A 26384-nucleotide genomic window follows, 5' to 3' on the forward strand; every position below is an offset into this window, starting at 1 on the left:
CAGTCTGATTATTCACCGACAAGTCGGACACAATGTTTTCACCAGCGTCAAACGGACCAACGTGAAGAGGGAATACCACACGGGTTCTAAATATTTCCAACTCGAGAGAACACCACTGGTACCGCCTGGAGCAAAGACTAATCCGTTTGCGTCTTTCAATGGACTTTGTATGCATTCTTGTACAATTGAAAAAGAACATATCTGGTAAGCATTAGATTTAAAGGACTTTCTTCTGCATGATTGCATGTGAAACTTTTTTATACCACGACCCCATTTTATTTAGGATTCTTTTTGGCGACCCCACACTTAAAGTGTAGTTTTTTTTTTACTTGCCAATGCGTGACCCCACTGTCACCTACCCACGACCCCACGGGTCGCGACCCATAGTTTGAGAACCGCTGCTCTAGACTATTAGCAGACTTACGAATGTCTTCTTTGGTCAAGGACAGCCTCAATTATTTTCAAACCGAGTGGTGTTCCCCTTTAAAATAACAACTATACCGGTGGACCTTAACACAGCAACACGGCTTCCATTGACCCTATTCACACGGCGGCCATTTTGCTATTATGTCGTGCTGGGGTTGGGCTTCCTCTCCACCCTGTTCCCGCCTCCTGTGTGAATATATGGACAACAGACCGAGCAAGCCGTATCCCGCATTTCAATATCGAACCTACTAAATGTACCGCTTGGGAAATGCATAAATTTTAAATTTCACACTTGCAACACTCTCTAACAACCATTTCCCCGTTTCCATTCAATAGACTGAATGTGCGGTCAGATATCCGTCTGCCGTCCCGTGTATACACGCGCGCACACAATGACCAGCTCTGTGAGAGTGGCGCGCGGGGGGGGGTCGGGCAGGATATGAGGTAGCAGCATATCTACTGGCTGTTTGCAGAGGCTTAGGGGGTCCCTGATGAAGGATCCCTTCTCCAGAGCACAATGATTCTATTATTTTCCATTACTCTCCTCCTAGACTAGTCACAATTACTGCTGAATGATTCTTTTGACGGATGATGATGATATTAGAGCTAGTGGTATTTTTCACTGTTTCATAAAAAATAAATAAAAAAAAGTATTAACATTTTGCTGCAGTCCATACCAGACAGATGTTTCCATGCGTCTGTAGAATATAGGGCTGTCTTAAATACTTCGAAGCTTCGTTCGATGTATGAAAATAAAATTAAGATTATAAAAAAGAATAAAAAATGTGCGAAATCAACTCTGCCTCTCTTTGTTAACAACAAGCAATGTCGTTTGTTATTTAAGATGAGTGCTGTTTGTGATTTAAGATGAGGTCAGACTCGGCACTGACGGATTTGTGTTCATTGTGCTGCTTTTATAAAGCCTCAAACGACGGCTTACAATATTTCATGAAAGCAAAGTGTTTTGTTTGTTTAAGATTTAAACTTTAAATTATTATTATTTTTTTTTATCTCGAAGCTTCGAATTAAAATCGAATCTCGGCCCCGAAGCTTCGAATTCCAAAAAAAATCGAAGGTCAGCCCTAGTAGAATATGATTTGTAGTCCAGGGCATCTATGCAGCACCACAATACTTCCATTTACAAATGGCAATTTGATACAAATTCCGCATTTATCAAATATTGCAGCATCCTGCAATCTGGATATTGCACCAGAGGGCCGTACAGTGATGTCAACACATACCGTTGCTGCTGTAAGTTGTTCAGCCCTGTAGTTAGAACGACTCAAAAACAGCCACTGGAACAGGATGAACGGCAACACTTCCGTCTGCGGCAATGGGCCGTGAAATCGGTGACATTGCGGGATGAACGTTTTCGCAGGTAGCGTAGTCTGAATAAACAGGGGTTTTCTGAATGAGTGCAGCAGTTCAAGGTGAGCTTGAAAGACGACAGAGAGAGAGGGCCCCCAATGGTATTTGTCAAGTTTGTAACAGACATTCCATTCCTCTGTATGACTTCAGTGCGAGTGTCCATTCCCAGTGGCAAGCCTAGGCCAGGGGTCACCCCGAGGAGACCTCTGTCTGACGGTCTGAAGCCAAAACGTCCACATTACCCCCAGAGATAATTTCTGGATGAATGAAGTGCTCATTTCAGCTTTGCTCAACCGTGCATGCGTGTCGACGTGGCATGTTATGGGAACTGAGCAAAGAAGATTCCTGAATGCATGACTGAGCTGTCATGGTGCGGTTCTCATCAACACAGAGCGAGTGAACAGATCGATTACTGGTGACACCCTCGTGCTTTCCCCATTCAAACTGCATGCGAGTGTAGAGCGCTCGTAGCTAAGCCTTATACTGCCTACACCAATAACATACACCTTATACTTCCTACACCTATAGCATACAGTACACTAAGGCTGCAACTAACGATTATTTTGGTAGTCGACTAATCTAACGATTATTTCTGTCACACCCTCCATCTCTGCTTCCTGTGGGCGCGGCTCCTTTTCCGGGCTCTTAGCAGACTTCTTAGTTTAACATAACAGACAGACAGTAAGTTTGGGGGAACTAATGGGATAACTGGGGTTGCAACAAAAGTGCAACTAGGGCTAAAAACACAATGAAATAAAATAATAATAATAATAAATAATATATCCTTCTTAGCAGACTTCTTAGCTTAACATCCCAGGGAACTAATGGGATAACTGGGGATGTTGTTTGCTCCTGACAAGAGTCTCAAAGTCTGGGGTGATGGTAGACAAAGAAACTCTTAATTTTTTTTTTAAATACAACACATCGAAGCAAAGATTCGGCGTCGACGAGTTTTTATGATAGACGTCGTTGATTATGTCGACTAATCGTTGCAGCCCTACAGTACACCTTATACTGCCTACGCCAATAGCTTACACCTTATACTGCCTACGCCAATAGCATAGACCTTATACTTCCATCTATAGCCTACACCTTATACTGCCTACACACCTATAACATACACCTTATACTGCCTACGCCAATAGCCTACACCGTATACTACCTACACACCAATAGCCTACACCTTATACTGACTACAACTATAGCCTACACACCGTTACACTGCCTACACCAATAGCATACACCGTATACTGCCTACACACCAATAGCCTACACCTGGGCCTCTCTGGCAGAGAGACGTAAGTTGCATTGCAATCTTTTTATTTATAAAGCCATAATTAGAGATTGTCCAAATTATATTAGTTCTTTATTGGAATGGACCACTGGACCCTGTCGTACACAATCCAGTTTTTGGCTTACACTTAAGAGTGCCTAGAGTTTGTACTGAACTTGGTAGATCTGCTTTTGGCTTTTTTGCCCCTACATCATGGAATACCCTGCAGGAAACACTGAAACTAGACACTCTAGTGCAGACCTGGGCATTGTACGGCCCGCGGGCCGGATCCGGCCCGCGGGATGATGCTGACCGGCCCGCGAAAGATTACATGATAATAAAAAAAAATAAAAAAAAAATAAAAAAAAATATTTTTTTTAATATTTTTTTTTTATTTATTTTTTTTTTGATTTTTTTTTTCATGTCAACGTTCACACGCACAGTATACGCTTAGGAGACATGCTCAGACGATGTTGGTTCTCTTTGGATCCACCTACATATGTGAACAGACATTCTCAGTCATGACATTTACCAAGTCCAGGTACAGATCCTCTCTCACTGATGAACATCTGGCAGCTGTGCTTCGCATCTCCACCTCAGACATGCAACCTGACTTTGATGGACTTGTTAAAGCTCAACAGAGACTGGATTTCTCACACTGAATGAAAAAAAAAGAACTGAAGAACACTAAAATGTGGAAATATAACAAGTGAAATGGGACACTTGATATTTTTTTTTCTTTTTTTTGCACAGTTCTGAAAACATTAAATGTTTAATATAGGCATGTAAAGTAAAAAAGGCTACAAAACTGGGACACTTTTCTTTACACAGTTCAGTGACATGTCTTGTTTATTTTTGCTATAAGATGATGTGATGTCTTTAGAAAGCTAAGAAAATCCTTGTTTCAATAGTATATGAAACTCAAAATGCCCTTTGTTATTAATGTTTCACATTTTGTTTATCATTTTGGAAATAAATTCTATTTGAATAAATTATATTTTTGAAAGCTAACCGCACCTTTTAATTGCCAAATAATAACATACACTCTTACCAGGGGTCAAAAGTTTCAAAACAATGCCATTTACTGCTTTTTATATAGAAATAAAATGTATATTATGCATAATTGAGTTTGGAATTTTGGCCCGGCCCCCCAACATATTTTCAGTTGCTCATTCGGCCCCCCGGGAAAAATAATTGCCCACCCCTGCTCTAGTGTCTATGGGTCAGTTTAGAACCTTAATGACCAATCAAGTCACCACAATATGTAATTGTTTTTAAATTATTACCTCTTTTAAAAAGATTTCTTTATTTTTTTTTATGTATTTTAAAATGTGCTCTTAATTATTCTGATTGTCTGATGTCTTTATATTTATGAACACACTTTGACGGCACTGTAAATGAGTTTAATTACTCAGTGTATTATTGAGTATAAACAAAGATTGAATACTGCCTACACCTTACAGTATATTGCCTACACCTAATACTGCCAACGATTCTATCAGATGCCTAGGACTTTACTGCCTACACCTAGGCCTATAGCCTACACCTTATACTGCCTACACCTATTCCTACAACTTATACTGCCAACGCTTCCATCGGATTGAGATGCAGTCAATAAAAAGATGCAAGTTCCAAGTTTGTGGTTATTTCACTACGTTACATATCCAGCCCAGTGTAGTATATACCGGTAGGCTATATATATATATTCAAGTACCACTTGTTAAAATGGCTTAAAGCTGCAGTCAGCAACTTCTGAGAAATTAACATGTATGGGTTTACCTGGCCAGCAAAAATAGAGCAAGCTCTGCTTCACTTTCAAGCCCATGCACGTGAACATTTTTAAATAGATTTTGCTCCATTTCTACTGGGCAGGTAAACCCACTCTTGCTAATTTCTCCCAGGTTGCAGCTTTAAATCGTTCCCTCTTTCAACTGGAGGGGCTGCAGTCCTCGGCCTCAGGTTTGCATTTTCTACAACGGCTGTAAATACTTTGCATCACTGGCTCTGGCTTTTGTACTTGTGTAAAGACAAGTTGTACACCGAGTGGAGGGGGGGCCCCATCTCTAGGTTTGAAGCCAATTATTTCCTCCCGCTTGGCTCGGGGGCAGGAGGTAAGTGCGGGTTGCGGCGCTGCCGAGGTAGAGAGCAGTATGTGTGGAATGCATGAGGCTATGTCTGGTATTTCACACACCGGCGAGAGCAAAACAGCAGGGAGGAGGGAAATGTGCCGATGCTGTAGGCCTCCGTGTCACAGGAATCCTCACCCGGACTAAACCACAGCAGATTACATTCACATATGAATGGAGTTATTATTGTGAGTGGAGTTCAAATTATAACGTTCCCTAAAATGGAAATACCGGTACTTACATAAAATTCCAAATACCTCAACAACATTGTATTTGTGTTTTGGTAAGTAAAAGTACTTATAACTTACTTTCCAACCCTGGAAAGTAAAGTCTGTGGTGACTTTAGATTAGATTCAAATGTATTGTTGTCATACAGCACAAGTACAGTACAACAAAAAGAGGTTTGGCATCCAACCAGAGTGCAGATGTAACAGTAAAGTGCAATAGTAATATACAATGTACAGGTGGTAAACTGGGTAAAATAGTTAGTAAATATATAGATTAGTAATACTGAGTAATAGTGCTAAATCAGATGCATGTATGCAGCATAACAAGTAAGAGTAAGGGATATGTACGGATATATAGTATCCATCTACAGATATGTAAAAGGATTATATGCAGGTATGTACAGATGTGGATAGATGTATACTGTAAGAATAAATACACAGCATTATTTTACATGCTATCCTATAGTTAAATGAGTTATATGCAGGTGTATAAGTAGTTATATACAAAGTGCCTCTTTACTGAAAATTGAACATTTTTTAAAGCCACAATTACGTCACAGGGTACTCTGTCAGCAAACACTTCATAGTAATTTCCACCACCAGCACGCACAGGGTGTGTTGTGGTTTAATGGAAGAACATTTCCGATTACATCACCACAAGAGAAAACAACAAATTGTCAAGTGGTGCAATTCATCTACGAACAATAGGAAAAGCTTACAGGTTGGAAAAAGCCAATATGAACTGGAACCCACCATTAGGTATTTGGATCATGGCTTACAGACACATATAGCCACTTGCCATTTGGCAGGGCTTAACAAAAGACTACTTTCTCTTGAAACTGACACAACAGCTGGTTTGACTGGGGTGTGTGTATACAGAACAGGGACACCTTGCAGCTGCCATGTCACTTGTCTCTGCTAAAAAGACATTTTACACCACGTCCTAACAAGCAGGTTTAGTCTTCTGCAACCTCCACTTCCCTTGGCCAACGGCTCTTAATCTACCAAACTCTTTATGAGAACCCTTTAAGATAATTTATAATCCTGAATAACACGTCATTGGAATAGAATTTCCTGTAGGCCTTATTATTTCACAGAGCCGAGTAAACAGCTTTTCCAGAACCGAACCTTCACTATGGAGTGGACAGGATAATGTAAATGTTTATCAAAAGACTATATACTCTGTGCCATTAGGAAAGAGTCTGCTATTCTAGCTCGACTCCTAAAATATATAGCCTATTTATTCCAAGTGTATCCATTTCATCTTGTGTAAATCATACAACGCATCATCGTGGTTTTCTGCGTTTGGTTTAAAAATACACCAGCATCATCAAATCATGTAGTAAGCCACATGGGACAGGCCGTGTGCGAGTTGGCTGTAAACTAACTGTTTTGAATCAATAGCGCACGTGTTGCAGAGAGGGCTATCCCGACTAAAGAGCATTTGTTCCAACTAATCTTAAAAAACAGGTGTGGAGTCTGTGTGTGCTTGCTGCCACAGTCAATCAAATGGCCATGTGCCACACAACACACACACACTACTTCCTAGTTCAATGAGCATTAAACACACTAGTGGTGAAATTTGGTTTGGCAAGAAGAGGATGGCCTAAAAACGAAAACATCTAGGGAGAACAGATGTAGCAAACGTTCAAGTTCTTCACTAAAGGAGGGGATTTCTTCTAAGTTGGTAGTTGTGGTTAAGGGGCGAGTAGAAATACTACTTCATGCCTGGGAGCGGCCGGGTCTCCTGGGTAAATATACGCATAGCTGAGCAAAGCCACTAGATCAATTGCACATGAGAGCGGCCATATCCATCAGCCAGATGTTTGAGGAACAGGAAGAGCAACAGTTGTGCGTCTCTGCACTGTAGCGTCTCTTCGTCTTCACGATAGGATGTCAAGACTCTCATCCCAAAGATCCGACTACAGACCAACATTATGAATAATGGGTCTTTTAGAACACAATAGTTACGCTGTTGGCCAGTGTGACTTACTAGCATAGTGTCTTTATACCTGTATCACTGTACAATACATATTAATACTACAACTCTGTGCCGATTACTACCGACTCTGTAGTACTAATTTATACATTTTATACCCAGTTTAATCACCTGTACATTGTATATTACTATACTATATTGCAATTTACGGTTACATTTGCACTCTGGTTGGATGCCAAACGTATTCTCGTGTGACGACAAGTCAACTGAACCCCCAGCTCCCAAGTCGACTTAAAAAGGGTTGAGAAACAGGCCTATAAGATGTCTATGTAGCGCCACACATGGCAAACGTAAACCTGTGTCCACTCCAGTCCATCACCAGATACAGTTTAGACCATCTTTCCATCAATATATAAATAAAATGTGGCGTAAGAAGTGAGAGTCAGTCGCTGCTATAGCTTGCTGTAAAGCCCTTAATGTTCCACAACCTGCCACACAGCTGAGCCAATTAGAGTGGCGCTGAGAAGCCCACCCTCTGGTTAACCGGCATGAGAGAGTCCAATAAAAGCCCCCCTCCAGCGGAAGGAGAGGGGAGAGCCGGTCTGGGAAACCTAGACTTGACTCAGACCTTCGATGCGACGTGTAGCGGAGAGGCTCGTGTCATCACTCTGCACCTCTGGCTCCCTCGTGGTTGGTGTGAGCATTTAGGTTAAAAAGATAGGATGACTCTCTTTAAGATTTGCATCGCGTAGTTACACTAGTGCAACAATATACATCCTTCTTCAGCGGTGGGAAATGAGTTATTGCTATTAACCCTTTGTATTAACACAGCGCGTCTAACTACGTGCACACACATATTCACCACCAGATATGGCTTTGTGCGTTTGAAGTAAGGATTCATAGTGTGCACCGTGGTTAGGGTTAGATGGGGTCCACACATGCATACTATAAATCAAGGAAAGGAGACTTTGCCAAAGACATTCCTATATCTTCACACTGAAGAAGTTCCACCCTTCATTTCTTGACCGTAGCCTAAAAGAGCCACTCATGATATAGCATGGTCCTCTGACTACATGGCATATGACTACGATTAGCCAGAGTAAGTCATACTCAATTACTGTTGAATATTAAAATGACCCATGTGGTCTTGGTCTTTATACAGCCATATTGTATCTTGCTAAATAGTATGCAAATGAGCAGACAATTGGATAAGGTCTCGTTTGAATAGCAAAGTAAACATAGATAGACCAATGTCATTTTCTCACATTTTAATTTGAATTTTTCTCTTCAAATTAAGACAGAAGTGAGTGAATATTATGTCCATCACAGACTATCATCTCTTCCTAATTGGAGTAGATCTGTTCTGTTCTGTAGATCGACTTTGTTAAAAATCACATGACAGCCACACTGTTATTGCGGAGTGCTTAACTCAATAACAAAACAAGCACGAGAAGCTCTGAGCCAAGCAGTCATTCAAAACCTCCCCACGTGACCAGCCGACTTATCCAGGGGGGGGGGGGGGGAGACAAAGCATCCCAGTGCACAAATACACCTATCTGAAACACAACCTCAAATGACCTTAAGTTATCTTTGTTCACTTCAAATAAGATATATCACTAATTAGATTAAAATGTATAGTCATTATTACAGCACAAGTACAGTACAACGAAAATAAGTTTGGCATCCATCCAGAGTGCAAATGTAACAGTAAAGTGCAATAGTAATATACAATGTACAGGTGATTAACCCTGGGTATAAAATATATAAATTAGTACAACGGAGTAATAGTGCCAATCGGATGCATGTACAGAGTTGTAGTATTAATGTGTACAGTGATACTATGGTAGTAACTGTCATACTGGCCAGCAGCGTAACTAGTAAGAGATATGTACAGAATAGATATATAGTGTCTAGTCTACAGATGTGTAACAAGGGTTATATGCAGGTATGTACAGACAGATGTGGATAGATATATAAGGTAAGAATAAATATATATACATACAGTATATACAGCATTATTGTACTGTAGGTATGAAGAAAGGTTATATGGAGGTATATTCAGACATATATATATATATATATATATATATAGTAAATACAAATATACAGTATATACAGAACTATTGTACAGTTATATGAGTCACTCATCTCAAACTCATGACCTCTCTAACATCCACATGGGGACATGGTCATTTGAGGCACATTTTTCATTAACTGCTCATTCTTTTATCATATTTTAAGCCCAGTTCCTCCAGGTCTCCTGCTATGACCTATGTGATATAGAATAGATAAAAGTGTAAACTAGTACTTATGTGGCTGTCAGGGGCAGGGCAACCCTCAGACTCAACCCTCAAAGCCAAACAGCTCAAGCAGCGAGTAACCGCGGAATTCCTCAGATTCTTCGCAGCTTACAACTTTTAGACAGGAAGTTTGAGGAGGGAACAGTGAAGAGGCCAAGCCCAGAAACACAGCAGACGATAGCACACTATGGTGGGGCGCGCACACACACACACACTAACTACTGTACACACACACACACTAACTACTGTAGTAAAACTAGACCGACTTGACTAGGAGTTTCTCCCAAAGACACGTTTAAAGCAAATCGACGCCGTAGGCGACAAGCAATGCTGTTGTTTTTGGAACGGCTCATATTACAATATCAAATTATATGATTCAAACGGTCAGAGAGGGAAGGACGCCCCTCCCCCATGCTGCTATCAAAAAAGGTGTGGCACTTGGAAAAGTCACTGGCAATGTATAGAAAAAGTACTTGGGACCAAAGTGAAAAAAACAAATGTTTTAATAAAGTTTTTTAGTGTGGATGTATTTATTTCCCCTCTCTCTACGGCTAGTCGGCTACACCTCTTACCGGATAACAATAACAAAACTATTACTCGGGATGTCTTTTAACTTATTTCCCACTGGAAATAAAAACACCACACTGCAACAATGTAACAGTTTCTTACCGGATAACAATAACCAAACTATTACTCAGGGGGTCTTTTAACCTATTTTCCACTGGAAATAAAAAAAACACCACACTGCAACAATGTAACAGTTTGTAAGTGTTTGCCCACTTCAAATGTTTGCAGCTGCTTGATACAAAATGTAACAGTTGTGCGCCTAATGTTGCTATTATTTAAGCCTCCGGAGATCAAACATGCAGCACTAGTCTAATAACTAAAATATATATTAAAATAAATTAAAATAAAATAAATCAATTTTAAAATAAATTTAAATAAATATATTTAAAAATGCTTGTAGTTATTTAGTAAAAAAAAAAGAAAAATGCATTAGATCTACTGACCTGTGCAGCAGCTGCTCGTGGTCGGACTTGATCTTGCCCAGCTCGATCTGCAGCCGGGCGCGCTCCTTGGCCGTGTCGTCCAGAGACCTGCGGGTGTCCGCCAGCTCCGTCTCGTACAGAGACTTCAGCCCGGTGAGCTCCCGGCTCCGCACGTCCTCCTTCTCGGAGATCTGGAGGTGCAGCACGCTGTTCTCACACTCCAGGCTGCGGACCTTGTCTATGTAGGTGGCCAGGCGGTCGTTCAGGTGGCTGAGCTCTTCCTTCTCCTGCAGCCTGGAGATCCTGGTGGGGCTCAGCGGCGTGCTGCCGGCGGTGGAGCGGGTGCTTATCCTCTGGCCGGCCGGGGTGGAAGTTACGGTCGCCATTGTAAAGCTGGAGGGCTGAATGAAATGGAGAAGAAATAAATAAACAATACAATATTTCGTAATTTAGATTTAAAATGCTTTTTTTTTTTATACTTAACCCTAGACCCTTAACCCTTTCTATTATTGCTTTTGAAAAAAAAAATATGACCGCGACATGCGCCAAATTTGGTAAGCAGTGCTATATCTCAGAAATGCAGGTATCTGGCTTCTTCAACTACTAACCCGTTGGCAAAGCAAGCAAATAGAATTAAATGTAGCCCTCTCCCGGAGACGCGAAACGTTAGGCGAAATTATCCCGCAGCGATCTGCAACAAATGAGCGGCGGAATAAAGATTAAAAAGGCCCGAAAGCCGTAAAGCTCACGCGAGTATATCTTACTTTGTCTCAGCCGAATGAAAGAGAGGGCTTGACTTTACTAATATGGCCGCTCATGAATATCTCGAACCCACGTGACCGACCTGCGCCAATGGGCGCCGCGCGACGTCACGCGTCCGTTCAACTCCAGCGTTCGAGACAAGATTCAAAATAGACGGAATGCATTTTCATGCTGCGCGTTGCGCCAAAATAACACACGTGGTACTGTACAGTACAGTAGTAGCCTGGCTTGTTTTGCTCGACTTCAAGCATCCGTGGGAAGCGGTCTGTTGTTGAGTTTTGTTGTCTTCGTTTGCATGCTGTCTTTTGAATGAGAACGTTGTGTACAAGTAGCCTAACTTTTTGATATTTTCATTTGAATGAATGGATGAACCACATTTTTAACCCACTACTTGCAATAGGGTAACAAAAAACGTGAATCAAGTCAAGTAAAGTGTTCCATTTTTAAATAGTTAAGTGTTATGATGAATTGAAAATGGAGGACCCTGGTGTAAACAAGACGAAAGTCTCTCTGGTCTGCATCCCCTTAAAGGAAAACTCCAACATTTTGGGAAATTAGCTTATTTGCCATCTACCCTGGAGTTAGACAAGAAGATACATACCTTTTTCTTCTCTGTGCATGCAGTGTAGGAGTAGGAAGACGTTGGGAACTAGGCTAATGGAGGAACCTACTTCCAGTGACTGACGCTAAGCTAGGCTAACGGTGTGCGTCTTCCTACTCCTACTGCATGCACAGAGAAGAAAAAGGTATGTATACATTTACATTTACATTTAGTCATTTAGCTGACGCTTTTATCCAAAGCGACTTACAAGTTCTGTACGACAAGCCATCAGGAAGGGCACAACTCTATCAGCTGAGCAACAATGTTCATCAAAGTGTTGAGTGCTACAGTGTAGGTTAGTTTATTAGGACAAGTGCATGACAGTACGGTTAGTTAGGGTTAGATTTTTTTTTTTTTTTTTTTTTTTTTTTTTTTAATTCAGATAGTGGTTGAAGAAGTGCGTCTTTAGTCGACGGCGAAAGATTGGACGTGATTCGGCTGTCCTAACTGGGGTGGGTAGTTCATTCCACCATTGTGGGGCAAGGACTGAGAATAGGCGACTTCTCTTTGATGACCCTCCCGGAGCTTGGATAGGAGTAGGTCTGAGGCGGCCAGAAGATGCAGAGCGTAGGGGTCTTGAGGGTGTGTAGTTAGAGACCATTGACCGGAGGTAGGCGGGAGCGGTTCCCTTTGCCGCACGGTATGCTAGGTCGAGGGCCTTGAAGCGGATTCGTGCAGCAATGGGGAGCCAGTGCAGGTCCCTAAGAAGTGGGGTGACATGGGCCGACTTCGGTAGGTTTGAGATCAGGCGGGCCGCTGCGTTCTGAATGAGTTGAAGAGGCTTAGTGGCAGTGGCCGGGAGGCCAGCGAGCAGTGCATTGCAGTAGTCGAGGCGGGAGATGACTGTTGATTGGACGAGGAGTTGGGTGGCTTCTTTTGTCAGGAAGGGGCGTATCCTTCTGACGTTGCTCAGGAGGAATCGGCAGGTTCTGGTCGTCGCTGCGATGTGAGCAGAGAAGTTCAACTGGTCGTCGAGGACAACACCAAGGTTCTTGGCGGTCGGGGACGCAGTCACAGCTGCATTCTCGACTGTGATTGAAAGGTCGGTTAGGGGGGAGGATTTGGCCGGCAGGTGGAGCAATTCTGTTTTGCTTAGGTTCAGTTTGAGGTGGTTGGACGTCATCCAGGCTGAGATGTCGGACAGACAGGCCGAGATCCGCACAGAGACGTGGATATCTGAGGGAGGGAAGGAGAGGAAGAGTTGAGTATCGTCGGCATAACAATGGTAGGAGAAGCCATGAGACGTGATAATGTTACCCAGTGATTTAGTGTAGAGGGAGAAGAGAAGGGGTCCTAAAACCGAGCCCTGGGGGACACCCGTCCGCAGGGGGCGGGTGGCCGACAGGGTCCCTCTCCATGACACTTGGTAGGAGCGGTCATTGAGGTATGATGACAGCCATGTCAGCGCAGAGCCAGCCACTCCCATTCCTGCGAGGGCCGCAAGGAGGATCTGGTGGTTGACTGTGTCGAAGGCTGCAGATAGATCTAGGAGAATCAGGACAGAGGAGAGGCCTTTCGCTTTTGCTAAGTGAAGTGCCTCTGTGACCGCAATGAGGGCTGTCTCTGTGGAGTGACCAGTCCTGAAGCCTGACTGATTAGGGTCTAGGAGGTCATTCTGTAAGAGATAAGCAGTAAGTTGGTTGGATACAGCACGTTCAAGTGTTTTAGAAAGGAAGGAGAGAAGAGAGACAGGACGGTAGTTGCCTATGACAGTAGGGTTCAGGGTTGGTTTTTTTATGAGCGGCGTGACTCTGGCTTGTTTTAGGGAGGTGGGGACCACCCCCGAGTTGAGTGAGGAGTTGATGGTTGCAGTTAGGAATGGGAGGATGTCTGGTGCTATGGTCTGGAGGAGTGGGGAGGGTAGCTGGTCCAGCTGGCAAGTAGTCGGACGGTTTGACGTTACCAGTGTCAGGGTCTCTGCTTCTGTAATGGGAGAGAAAGATGACAGAGTGAAGGATGAGGTTCTCGATTCAGCATTTGGAATGGGTGGGGGTTGGGAGAAGGAGCTGCGGATGTTCTCCACTTTTTCCTCAAAGAAGATCGCAAAGTCTTCGGCAGAGAAAGATGAGGGAGGGGGGGGTGGGGGGGGAGTGAGGAGGGAGGACATGGTAGCATGCAGTTTGCGAAGATTCTTGGCAGAGGCCTCGATCCTATGGTGGAAGAAAGAAGCTTTGGCATTAGTGATGGTTTTGGAGAATGTTAACAAGAGGTTGTGATATGTGTCGATGTCAGCAGTGAGGCGTGACTTTCTATACTTCCTTTCAGCTGCTCTCAGGACCTGTCTTTGTTCTCTCACTGGATCTGTCAGCCATGGACTGGGTGGGGAACGGCGGGCAGGTTTCTCAACGAGGGGACAGAGCTTGTCGAAGGAGGTTGCCAGGGCTGAAAGGAGGGTGGAGGTTGCCATCTCTGTGGAGAGAGCAGAGAAGGTGTCACTCAAAGGTAGAGCGGATAGTATGTCAGAGGAGAGGGTGGAGGGGGATAGGGAGGGCAGGTTGCGTCTGAGTGAGACTGTTTGAGTTGGGGTGAAGACCTTTCGGTTAAGCATGAGAGTTAGTGAGAAGGATATGAAGGAATGGTCAGATACATGTAGGGGAGTTACCGTGGTGTTAATGATGCTGGAGTTACGGGAAAATATGAGATCCAAGGAGTTGCCTGCTTTGTGGGTGGGAGGCATGGCAGTGGGAGTCAGGTCAAACGATTGTAGGAGGGAGACTACTATGACTGACTGAGATGAGTCAGGCAGGTTGAAGTCGCCCAGTAGAAGGAGAGGGGTACCATCTTCCGGTAAGGAGCTAAGAAGCATGTCCAGCTCATCTGTGAAGTGATCGAGCGGACCTGGAGGGCGGTAGAGTGTAACAATGGTGAGATTGAAAGGATTAGAGACAGATACTGCATGATATTCGAGAGAGGAGAGTGACAGTTCTGGGAGTGGTGTTACGTTTGTAGCCCATGAAGGAGATGTCATGAGGGCAGTGCCTCCACCCCGTCTGGAAGGTCGAGGTGTGTGAGTGAAGTTATAGTTTGTAGATAATGCTGCAGGTGTTGATGAGTTATTGGGGGTTATCCAGGTCTCAGTTAGAGCCAGGAGCTGCAGATTTAGACTATGGGCGTAGGCAGTAATGAAGTCAGCTTTCTTGACTGCTGATTGACAATTCCATAAGCCTCCCCGTACTGTGACAGGTGTATTAGTGGCTGTAGGAGGGTAGGAGAGATTAGCCGGGTTACTAGCAAACTGTCGTGGATGGGTAGAGTCAGTTCTGGAGGAGCAGATTGTGGATATAGGTATGAGACACATTGTATTGTCGAGAGTGGCAGGGAGGAAGTAGAGAAATAGCAGTGTGGGAGGGAAATATAGGATTATGGTGTACTTAGCACTGGGTGGATCGGTGGATCCCTCGGCGGTGAACTCCAGGATAACTCCTCCTCTTTGTCCCTCTTCGTTTCTCGACGCTTCGCTGACGCTACATGTATCTTAACACCAACATTTTGGGAACCCTGGATTGGGATCCTTTATTAATTCAAGTGTCATAACAGCATGGGGGGGGGGGGGGTGAACAGTAGTATTCAATCAGACTACAGTAGACATTATATTTGGCGAATAAAGTGTTTCTGAAATTATTTCTACAATAACTAGCTATAAAAGCTTGAATATTGTTTATAATCTTGATACAAATCCCAAATCACCCTTTGAAACAAAGTGAACCAACATTGTGCTTAGAGGATACTTTGTATGTTAACTCATTGACTGCCACGCTGTTTTTTCATCTTTACTCCCTGGCGCCAGCGTTATTGACCCTTTTCGCGATGTTTGCGGACCCATCGTATATTCTATATTATAGCTATGGAGACAATAGTATGGCTCATTTGACAGGCACTATTTATACTCCAACAGGGACGAAACAGTTTATTTCTACATACCTTCGTTCGTGCGCTATCCCACGCAAAAAATCCCCCCGTTTCACAATAATCCAGGCTGGTTTTCTGGATTGTGAGATATAGAGAATAATGAATAACGAAAGACCCTCACCACCCCAACAACAGCCTGTTCATGCTGCTGCGGTCAGGCAGACGCCTGCGAACACCAGCTACTAGGACAGAGAGACTTCGGCTCAGCTTCTTCCCCCAGGTCATCAGAGCCTTGAACACTGAACTCTCCACACACAAGCACACATGAGCACACACACACTGTACACGCTCACACACTAGCAGCCACTTTAACATGAGCAAACACACACTCATGCTGCACACGCTCACACTTATGGTCACTTTACAAAAGGAAAGGTCACTTTAAGAATAGTATAGTATAACTTGAGATTGTATAATATAGCATTGTATAGCAGTGTACATAAAGACCCAGTGCCTCATCCGTAGCTAACAGTGTATTGCACTACCACAGGTAGTCAAAGGTAAACACAACCATATGTTTCTTCACAAAGCCATCGGGGGGGGGGGGGGGGGTTTCCGACGCTGCTATTGTTACAAAAGCATGTTTTATGATGGGGTTCGGTAAAATAGACGTTACTTTTGTCAGCAGGTGCTCCACTCTGGCTCCAGGTGTCTTGGATCAGAACAGGATCGGATCAGTTGTGTGCTTGGGCCCGACTATACCACGGAGCAGAATAGGTTACCTCCGAGTCCTCGGCCGGTTTGACTAAAGTATTTTTATGATTTACCAGAAGTGCTGAGTCCAATGTAGTCTGGTGAAAACGCACGTTATCATCCATAAGTGTGATCGTTCATATGATCGTCTTCTTCATAATCTCCAATAGTTCGCGATCACCATTGCTCTGGAGTGCTCTCAACTCCGGCGGCGACTAATCTGGCCAGCAGTGAGTGAGCAAACCGCCCCTCACAGTGAACTAGCCCAGTTCAAAAGGTAGGCGATACTGCCAGTGCCACCTGTAGGGATTCAATCGTCATCTCAATTCTACGTTAATCAGAGGCCACAGGCCTGCGTGAGTGTTTAGAACAATAATAAAATAAAAACGAGGTATCTCGTTTTTGGCGCTCAATGACAGGGTTCGTACGGGTGCTGGAAATCCTTGAAAATGCTTGTATTTCAATGTGGTGTTTTCAAGGTTTGAAAAGTGCTTGAATTGTGTATAAAGTGCTGGAAAGTTATTGAAATTGTAATTGCACTGTATATACTTTCATAATAAATCGCTATCTGACTGAATAGTTAGGTTTTTAGATAAAGAAATAAATTTTGGAGATCGCCTTTCACGCAAAATTAAGGAGTCCTCTCTCTCAAGCCTCACCACTCGCGTGCCTGCCCCGCCAGAGGCACGCCCCCGCCCTTCCTGAAAGCTTGTTTTAATCCCAGTAACGTTAGCGAGCTAACGTTAGCAAGCTCCTTATTAAATTTTTTAAGATGTTACTGAGCTAGCGTTGCCACAGACGGCTATGTTTATTGTTCATGTTGACAACGACAAGCGACACCGTATTTTAAGGTGAGTGAATAAATTCACTGCTCCGCTCTGATAAACTGACTCTTCGGTCAGAGCGTCCAGTCTGCACAACTTGAGTGCGCTCGCTCTGACACACTGAAAGCCAATTTACCTTCAAACTAGTTTCGTTTAGCTAACGTCATTATGTATCGGAGCTGTGGTTTCGCTGTGATCAACATGGCTAACAAGCAAATCAATTCTTTCTATTTTAAGGAATGTTCTGTAGGATATGTCGGCAACATAAGAAGCCAGGCAGCTTCTTATACAGGGGTAGCTGTTTGTGTGAAATAACAAGAGAGGAGACTAGAATGTGCGTCAACTAACTGTACGTCAGTATCGCAACCAATAACATGGGCATCATATAGCTTACATCCTGGTCCCTGCTGGGACGTACCAACTGAAACCACCACTGTGGGGGGTTATATAAAAATCCTAGGTTGATTTGATTTTGTATACATTTTAAAGCTCAATGAGCTGATTGACTGCCTACCTCAAAGACTGTTCTCTTATTTTGCACATTTTCAGTAAATATTTGATTGAAATTTAAGTTTTATCTGGTGATTATTTGAGTGATTGTTTCATATTGGCTCAGCCAGGTTATATAGGATGCCAAGTCTACATCATTTTGGTTGTTTATAGCACAATAACATCTGATTTAATGTGATGGAAGAAGTAAAATAATAATTTAAATAATATTTTAAATATTTAATTTACCACAACCGCATACGATGCTGGAAAAGCTTGAAAAGTGCTTGAATTTTGCTTTGGAAAAGGTGTAAGAACCCTGAATGAGTTAAAGGTGGTATGGGAGTGTAGTAGGCGCACCAAAACCAAACAAGAACATATAGTTTCAAACTGCTCCAGGGACCCGGTTTTTCTCTTGTAAAACTATGTATTGGTCAAGTCAAGAGTTTTATTAGATACTAAAGATATATCGTACTTTATTCAGACTATTGTTTCCCCCCCCCAAAAAAACTACCTGGTGCAGCTTTAACGGATAAGCCATGTTTCATTGTGAATTACTGTATACAACGTCCCCACATCTCTCTCTCTCTAATATATAGTGTGTATTCCTCTCATATGAACAGTGTATTTCTTTCTTTGATGCATCTAGGTAATGGGACCGCATGTGTACTAATGTTGTGGTGATAATGTTCTTGTTTTTATTATTGAGATACATATGACAAAACAAAACAAGTGTCATAAAAGCATGTTCCCCTGAACAGGGACGTGCACAGGACTTTAGAGGGGCAGGTGCTCAAAGGCTGAAAAGGACACTATACCTGTGTGTGTTTTAACCGAGCGCGTAGCGCACAAGCCAGATTTTTTTTTTAATTGATTTGATTTGATTTTTATTTAGTACATACAATTTATACAATAGTATAAAAACAAGGGGTACAAGGATAACATGTGAAAGTCTGTCGACTTGTTTCCAACATGGTCCCAAGAAGAATACAATAAATCACAAAGAAAGAGTTAAGAAGATAAAATAGATACAACAAGTAGATAAAATAGACAACACAATTTTCTGAAAGAGCCTCATTACAGCATGTCATGTTCCTGTTCTTCAAGAGTGGTGGCCAAGCAAGCACCCTCTGCAACCTATTGTTGCAGATGTCGCTTCACACCCCTCTTGAAGACAGCAATAGTGGGGGAGTTTTGGATGGCCCTGGGCAGAGAGTTCCACAGCCGGCAGGCTGTAGACAGAAAGCCATTCTGTGAATAGGAACCCTTTCTCTAGGCTCATAAACTGAGAGCTGTCCAGACCGTAACTGTCGTCCGTGGACCTGGCCACGCAGGACAATACGAGAGCATAAATATCTGGGGGCAGATCCATTTAACATTTTATACATATGTCCCAATCTACTTTTTCTCCCGTCCCAATTTCGTATTGTCCAATTCTACCCTCCCCTGTCTTGAACGCTGTTAGGACATGCCTCCCACAGGCCGGCTGCAATGTGGACCAAGCCTTGCATCATGTGTCCCCTCCGGTACACGAGGAGGCAGCTGTCGCATCTTTTCACCTGCACAGCGCGATCTCTCAGCGGCGAGGGTCTGCGTGGGAGGGACACGCCGCCCTCGTTGCTTCCTGATTCTACTGCGCAGGCGCACCAACCGACTTGTAGGAGTCGCTGTCCAGTGTCCACAACATCCGATCCCCACCCACCAGCTTCCCACCCCCTAATACTGCCAATTGCGTTAGTATGAACGACCAGCCAAGCTGGTAGCAATGCCGAGAGCTGGGCTCGAACCCAGCATCTCCTGCATTACTGGCGAGCGCCTTGCCCACTGCGCCACTTAGCCGCGCAGTGGGGCCCTTTTCGGGCGGGGGGGGCCCCCTTTTTATGTTTTTTGGGGGGTTTTGGTGATCAAATATTGAATATTGAACTATAATAATCAGTGCAGGAGCTCACTTATCCTTGAAAGACACATTTATCACTGACTTAAAAGGCCCATACATCTCCATAAATGTTCAGGGGGGAGGGAATAAGTGTTTACCCTACAGACCAAGAAGTGCTGTATATTCTGTATTGTTTAATATAAATGTATTTTTTATTCCAATCCCGATTTGTATTTGAGATTCCCAAATCCCATCGGACTTGACTTCTTCGTGTCCCTCAGTGAGTATAATACAAGCATTCAACTGTATGCACCACAGCGGTTTCCATCATCATCATCATCATCATCATCACCCACGCTATGCATAAAATATATAGGTCCGCGGAGAGGCACGCTGAGGAGGCCGTGCAAACTGCAATGGAATATGGGGCATCTCTCTCTTTACCTAATATTTTGATTATATCCTGACATTTTTCAGTTGGAAGGGCAGTCTATATGCGTAACGGAATATTATAATTTTAATTTTAATATTTTTCAAAAAGGGCACTTTTTTTAATGAGGCTCAAAAAGGCAGGTGCTCAAGCACCCCTTGGGCTCTATGTGTGCACGTGCCTGCCCCTGAATGCACGGATACGCTGAGAAAAGCCCTAGGACAAATCTTATTAGTCCATACTAGTAGTTATTCCACCATGTTAAGCCAACCCTTTGTCCAGCACAGTGAACTTGGCCATCTGGCACACGCTTTGTAAGCTTCCCATACTGTGCATTGTGATGCATGTAGTGTGTAAGTTATAACTAAGTGTGTCTAAACTCTTAACCACCAAAACCTGCACAGACTATAACATAATAACATGCCAGTTAGGGTACAGACCGTCACCTGCACCTTGTGTATACAGTTTACTTTTACTCATAGTATATTATTTAGATTAAATTGTTCTATTGCCTATATTTATTTTAACGTATATAACCGATAGGGCATACAGACCCTCATCTGAACATTTGTTTACAGTTTTATTATTATATTCAGTCAATTATATTGTTTACACCGTTTATTTTTTCTCATATTTTTATATTCAGATTATTTCATTGCCTATATTTATGTCTCTCTTCTATTACCTGTACCTCCCCTCCCCCATGCTCCTATGACACCCGAATTTCCGCAAGGGAATCAATAAAGGCATATCTTATAGGTAGGTTCTTCTTAGTAGATAAAACAGTTTCCTTGTTTTGTGGATCCTGAAGGTCAAGGTACAATAATGAGCAGCCAGGCTGATTCTAATTAAGCTTGTATTTTAGCAGGTCACTAAAATGTGAATTACATCCAGGGGTGTAAAGGAGTAATTGTACTTCATTACAATACTTAAGTACTGTTTTTGTACTTTACTCGAGTATTATTAGGTTTGTATACTTGTACTTTTACTCAATTACATTTCAGAGAAAAAAAACACTTTTTACCCCTTACATTTAAAATGCAGACCTACAAAGTACAAATCTCGCAGGTCCAAACATTTTAATTAGTATATTTGTTTCTCTGGCCGAACTAATGTTATTAATCCTGCGGCCCCACTTTATTTAAAAACAGCCAATCAAATCCTGTTAGGGTAGGTGTGTTGGACCCAGGTGCAGTGCAGAACAGATAGAGGCAGGTGTTGTTTCTCAAACAAAGGATAATATTTATTATCAATGTGCAGAGCGTACACAGCGACAACGACGTATAGAAGAAACAAGGAGAACCTTTGTCACAAAAACGGGAAAAGCAAAGGGGAGAAACACTCAGCACACAGTAACGTAATACAAAACGATAAGCCACGACACGGTAATCAATAAATGAACAGCGAATGAACTTATCCTCCGTGGCAAGGAGCGATAAGGCTTTAGCAAGAATGCAAGGTTTACGGCAAGGTTCAGTGATCGACTGACGATCTGAATAGTAATCAGGAAGAACATATAAAGCCAACTTAACTATACACACCAGGTACCAATGAATGCAATCAGGGCAGACAGACAGGTTAATTACCATCGGGTAACGCTAGAGGAGAACAAAACCCAAAACGTTACAAAATCCCCATCAATGGAAAATGAACCCGCCCATACCCATGCTGATTGGTCCTTGTGCAAAACTAGAAAGTGGGGATCTTTGATTAAACACCTGCTATCAGAAGAATAGACAGTCAGAATTTTTATTTACTTTGACTTTTTAGTACCTCTTCTACCCGAGCGGTCCGCCGGTGGACCGCAGATGACATCACGTCATAAATCTATCTACAGAGTGTATGAATCAAACTAGCGTTTTCTTTTCAAATGTATCTAAGAGTTAACACCCTAACCATGTCACACAACAGCAGTCATAGTGTATATTTTCAGCAATACGTTTGTTTACCAATTAGTGTTGTCAAGAATAGCGATTTTTCGATACATATCGATTCTGAATATTTAAAACAGTTTCAATACTCATTTCCCGCAATATCGTTCTCGCTGTCTTCTCTCCTACAGCAAGTTGTTGACACACGCACACACACACTGCTGGGGCATTGCCCCTCCCCCCACCCCTCACGGACCTGTCTTGTCAACACAAATCCTCTCATTCGTTCCAAGTGCAGAGCCTCGACAGCTCTTCTTTCAACATCACTGAAGCATTAAACAAAATGGCCCAGTAAACGATTAACTTTAGTTTAATACAGTGGTTCCCAAACTGTGGTGCGCGCACCCCTTGTGGTGCGCGAGCGCCCTCTAGGTGGTGCGTGACATGAAAAGGCTAATAGTGGTAAAAAAAAAAAAAAAATTTCTTTTGTTTTTTTACAATAAAATTTCATACAAATCTTAGTCAAACCTTTAGTATTATGGATATTAAACATGCTGGCAGAGTATTGTCGTGAACATTTTAATTAAATAAAGAAATTCCCTATCCATAGTCGCCGTGGGAAGAGATAAAATAAAAAATTAAATCTGTGCACGGAGACCAGCAACAATTTTTTCTAACAGAAACCCATTGGGGGGTGCGCGAGCTAGGTCGGGAGGTGACAGGGGGTGCACGGCCAAAAAAGTTTGGGAACCGCTGGTTTAATACATGAGGCGTTGTCTAACGTTATCTAGCTGGCTATCTACTGTTGATAGCTATATATCAACGGCTGATAACATCATTGACGTTCGTTGTTGCAGGCTTGCAGCTGTTGGCTAGCTATCTATCTTCTTCCGTTGGCTAACGTTTGCTACCTAGATACTAGCTAGCTAATTCTGGCTGGCTGGCTACCTTATAATTCGCAATGGAATGGCTAGCTAACTAACTGTACGAATCGATGTGATTGGCTGAGACCGTATTTTGTACAGTTGGCTGGATTGGGGGTGGCCAGCTGGCTAGCTGGCAGTTCGTAGTGCAGTAGCTAGCTGGCTGGATAGCTGTTGTATTGTGGGTTAAGGGTAGCCAGCTAGCTGGCTGGCAGTTCGTAGAGTAGTAGCTGGCTGTTGTATTGTGAATTAAAAGGTAGCCGGCTGGCTGGCTAGCAGTTCGTAGTGCAGTGGCTGGCGAGATGGCTGTTGTTAAAGGTAGCCAGCTGGCTGGTTTGATTGATTGATTGATTGAAAACTTTAATTAACAGATTGCAGAATAGGTACAGTACAGTACAGCTCAATACACACAATTGTTAAGGGAATGCAGACCAGAGAAAGACTTTCGTCTTGTTTACATCAGGGCCCCCCATTTTCAATTCATAATGACATTTATGACATACACAATATACAGATATAAAAATCTAATCTAAACTAATCATGACATTTATGACATACATGACATACAGATATGCAGTATTGTTACATTTGGGACATACAAGATGTGCAAATATACAGTACTGTTAAACAGAGATCCTAACAGTAAATATATACATATGAGGGGGAGGGAACTGTACATTAGGAGGGGGTGGGAAGGGGGTTCAGACATTTACGGGGGCCAGTTTCGCATTGCAGCCTCCCGTAGGTGCTCTTTGAGAGCGGTTTTGAAAGTAGGGATTCAAATTTGTTTTACAGCTGTGGGTAGTAGGTTCCACATTGATGTGGCATAATTGCGAAATGTGTTTAGACCCTTGTTTGTGCCGAATCTGGGTTGAACATGATTTGTGGAACTCCCTCTGGTGTTGTGGACGTGGCATTCACTGCTGGCTGGCAGTCCGTGGTGCAGTAGCTGGCTAGATAGCTGGCTAACGTTGGCCAATATAGCTGTAACTGAATGCCAATGATGCTAGCCTTATGTGGTCTTATGAGTTTCAGTTCATAGGAAAATACTTTAACTATAATGGTCAGCAGTAAATTAACTTAGATGCTGTTATGCGATTAGAATAGATCATTTTTAAATGTCTGATCTAAAGATAAACAAAGGGTTTTAAAAGTGTTATATTTATCTTCTCTTATAGTACCAGAGAGAAGCTGAGGAGAATCGACCAGCAACAAAAGCTACATTTAGTTAAATAAAATAAAAATAAATGTATCATTATTTTCTTTTTACATTTTAAGATTTAAAATGTGTCCCTGTGGTAACCGAAAATGGTATAGAATATTGATACTTTTTTTAATTTTTTATATACAGTACTTTTTCTCCCCAACCGACCTGTAGGAGTCGCTGTTCACAACGTCCGATCCCCACCCACCAGCTTCCCACCCCCTAATACTGCCAATTGTATTAGTATGAACGACCAGCCAAGCTGGTAGCAACGCCGAGAGCTGGGCTCGAACCCAGCATCTCCTGCGTTGGTGGCGAGCGCCTTGCCCACTGCACCACCTAGCCGCCCGAATATTGATACTTTTCAAGGTATCGTATCGAAGTTAGAAATTCCAGTATCGTGACAACACTATACCAATAGGTTAAAGTGTTATTAATGAAATATCAGTTCAGGAATTGTGTTCATAAACTAGCGTATTCCGACTGGAAATAAACGAGAGCGGCCATTTTGCTGTAGTCTTATGAGAAGAGGGCATCCAGAGCTCTCAATGAGCGTTGAAATTTAGAAAAACTAGACGTCGGATGGCGTAGCGGAGATTGCGCTCGTCACCAATGCAAGAGGCTGCGGTCTCGACTCCCGGAGTCAGCATTGCCTGCGGCTTGGGCCGATCGTCATACTAACTCGTTTGGCTGAGTTAGCGGGAGGGAAGTCGAGGGTGGTAATCTGGCGTTGTGGACCGCGACGCCTACAGGTCAGGTCTGGGCGCCTGCTCAGCGAAAGGCAGGAAATGGTGAAGGCAGCGTGACCTCCCACGCGTTACGCTTCACCAATGAGAGTCCTTGCTGCCAGGTGAAAAAAGAGCCACTGGCTGTCTCCACATGTGTCGGAGGAAGCATGTGGGAAGACTTCAGGGTTCCCTTGTACCGACCAGTAGGAGGAACATGCGCACAACAACCAGGTAGGGGAGGGGGGAATTGGCATAACGACTAAATTGGGATGGGGAGAAAAATAGAAAAATCAGGCGGAGAAAAAGAGGGTACATTTTTTTTTTTTAGAAAAAAATAAATTTTCTAGCGATTTACAGCTTCCTGCAAGCAAATTACTTCCTGATTATTATTTTTTATTTCTCTGGATTATATACCACAAAACTGAATGTTATTGACATAGTTAGTTTGTCTACCTTCTGTGAACATTTAGCAACCATCCGTGTTGAAATCTGTTTCAAAATGGCGGACCTGTTGCAAGAATAATAAGCTGACTGTACATACAGTAGATTTAATTCTCGGTTCTTCATGCACAGCTGGTGATACTAAATCCAAATTGAACTCTGTCATTGGAACAAGTAGATTTGGCCCGATCCATAGATGTGCAACATAGCTATAATAAGGTCATTTATAGGCCTGCTATTCTATATTCTATAATAATATTTCAAATTGCATGTATCTGGATGGCAGAATTCAGTACTGTATCTACAAAACCTTCTGTTTAATCATCTTCCCTTTATTAATTTCCTTAGATCTTTTGTACACATGATCTCAAGAAGGTACTGAACGAGCTCAGTGGCAGTTTGTCATATCTGGTCATTTTTAGCATGGTGTTATTCACTGTCAAAGATGCAAAGAAAAATCATAATTTATATTCTTCTTTGTTTCATCACAATATACTCAAGCCTAGTAACAGACACAATATTTCTGACACTGGAAATACATTCCCTGAGATCCATAAATGTCCCTAGATACCAAGAACATGCAAATGGACTTTGTAGAAGTGGAGCAATCTTGCATTTACTTAGGTATGTATTTTTAGGCGGATTTTCTAGGGCTCAATAGGTTAACTACATTTAAAAGTAGAAACTTTTACTTGAGTACGATTTTGAGACGGTACCCATACTTTCACTTAAGTATAATTTCTGGGTACTTCTTACACCCCTGATTAAATCCAACTGGCCGACTTTAGTGAATTATGATCAAGGACTGAACCCATGTTGAGGAGAGCATTGTGCTGACAAATGAAGTTATTTGAAAGATGTTAAACATATGCTATACTAGAAAACCCCTCCCACCACCTCTACGAGGAGCATGCATGCATGTGTCTGACCATTCCTTCATATCCTTCTCACTAACTCTCATGCGGCCGAGAGGAAGTATAGAAAG

General features: G+C 42.7%; 1 protein-coding gene across 2 annotated transcripts in view; it reads right to left on the reverse strand.

Annotated features, from left to right (window-relative positions):
• Nucleotides 1–11431, reverse strand: part of lmnb1 (lamin B1) — a 42061-nt gene extending 30630 nt beyond the window's left edge. The window contains exons 1-2 of one of the 2 annotated variants that reach the window (XM_084324263.1): nucleotides 11413–11431; nucleotides 10670–11049 (exon numbers count right to left, since the gene is read on the reverse strand). In XM_084324263.1, coding sequence (XP_084180389.1) covers nucleotides 10670–11034 — 365 coding nt within the window. In that variant the 5' untranslated portion in view covers nucleotides 11035–11049; nucleotides 11413–11431. The other variant, XM_084324262.1, reaches the window with a different exon arrangement.
• Nucleotides 11432–26384: the final 14953 nt, after the last annotated feature.

The sequence above is a fragment of the Notolepis coatsorum genome (genome assembly GCF_963971535.1).
Source record: "Notolepis coatsorum genome assembly, chromosome: 11".
NCBI classification, from domain to species: Eukaryota; Metazoa; Chordata; class Actinopteri; order Aulopiformes; family Paralepididae; genus Notolepis; species Notolepis coatsorum.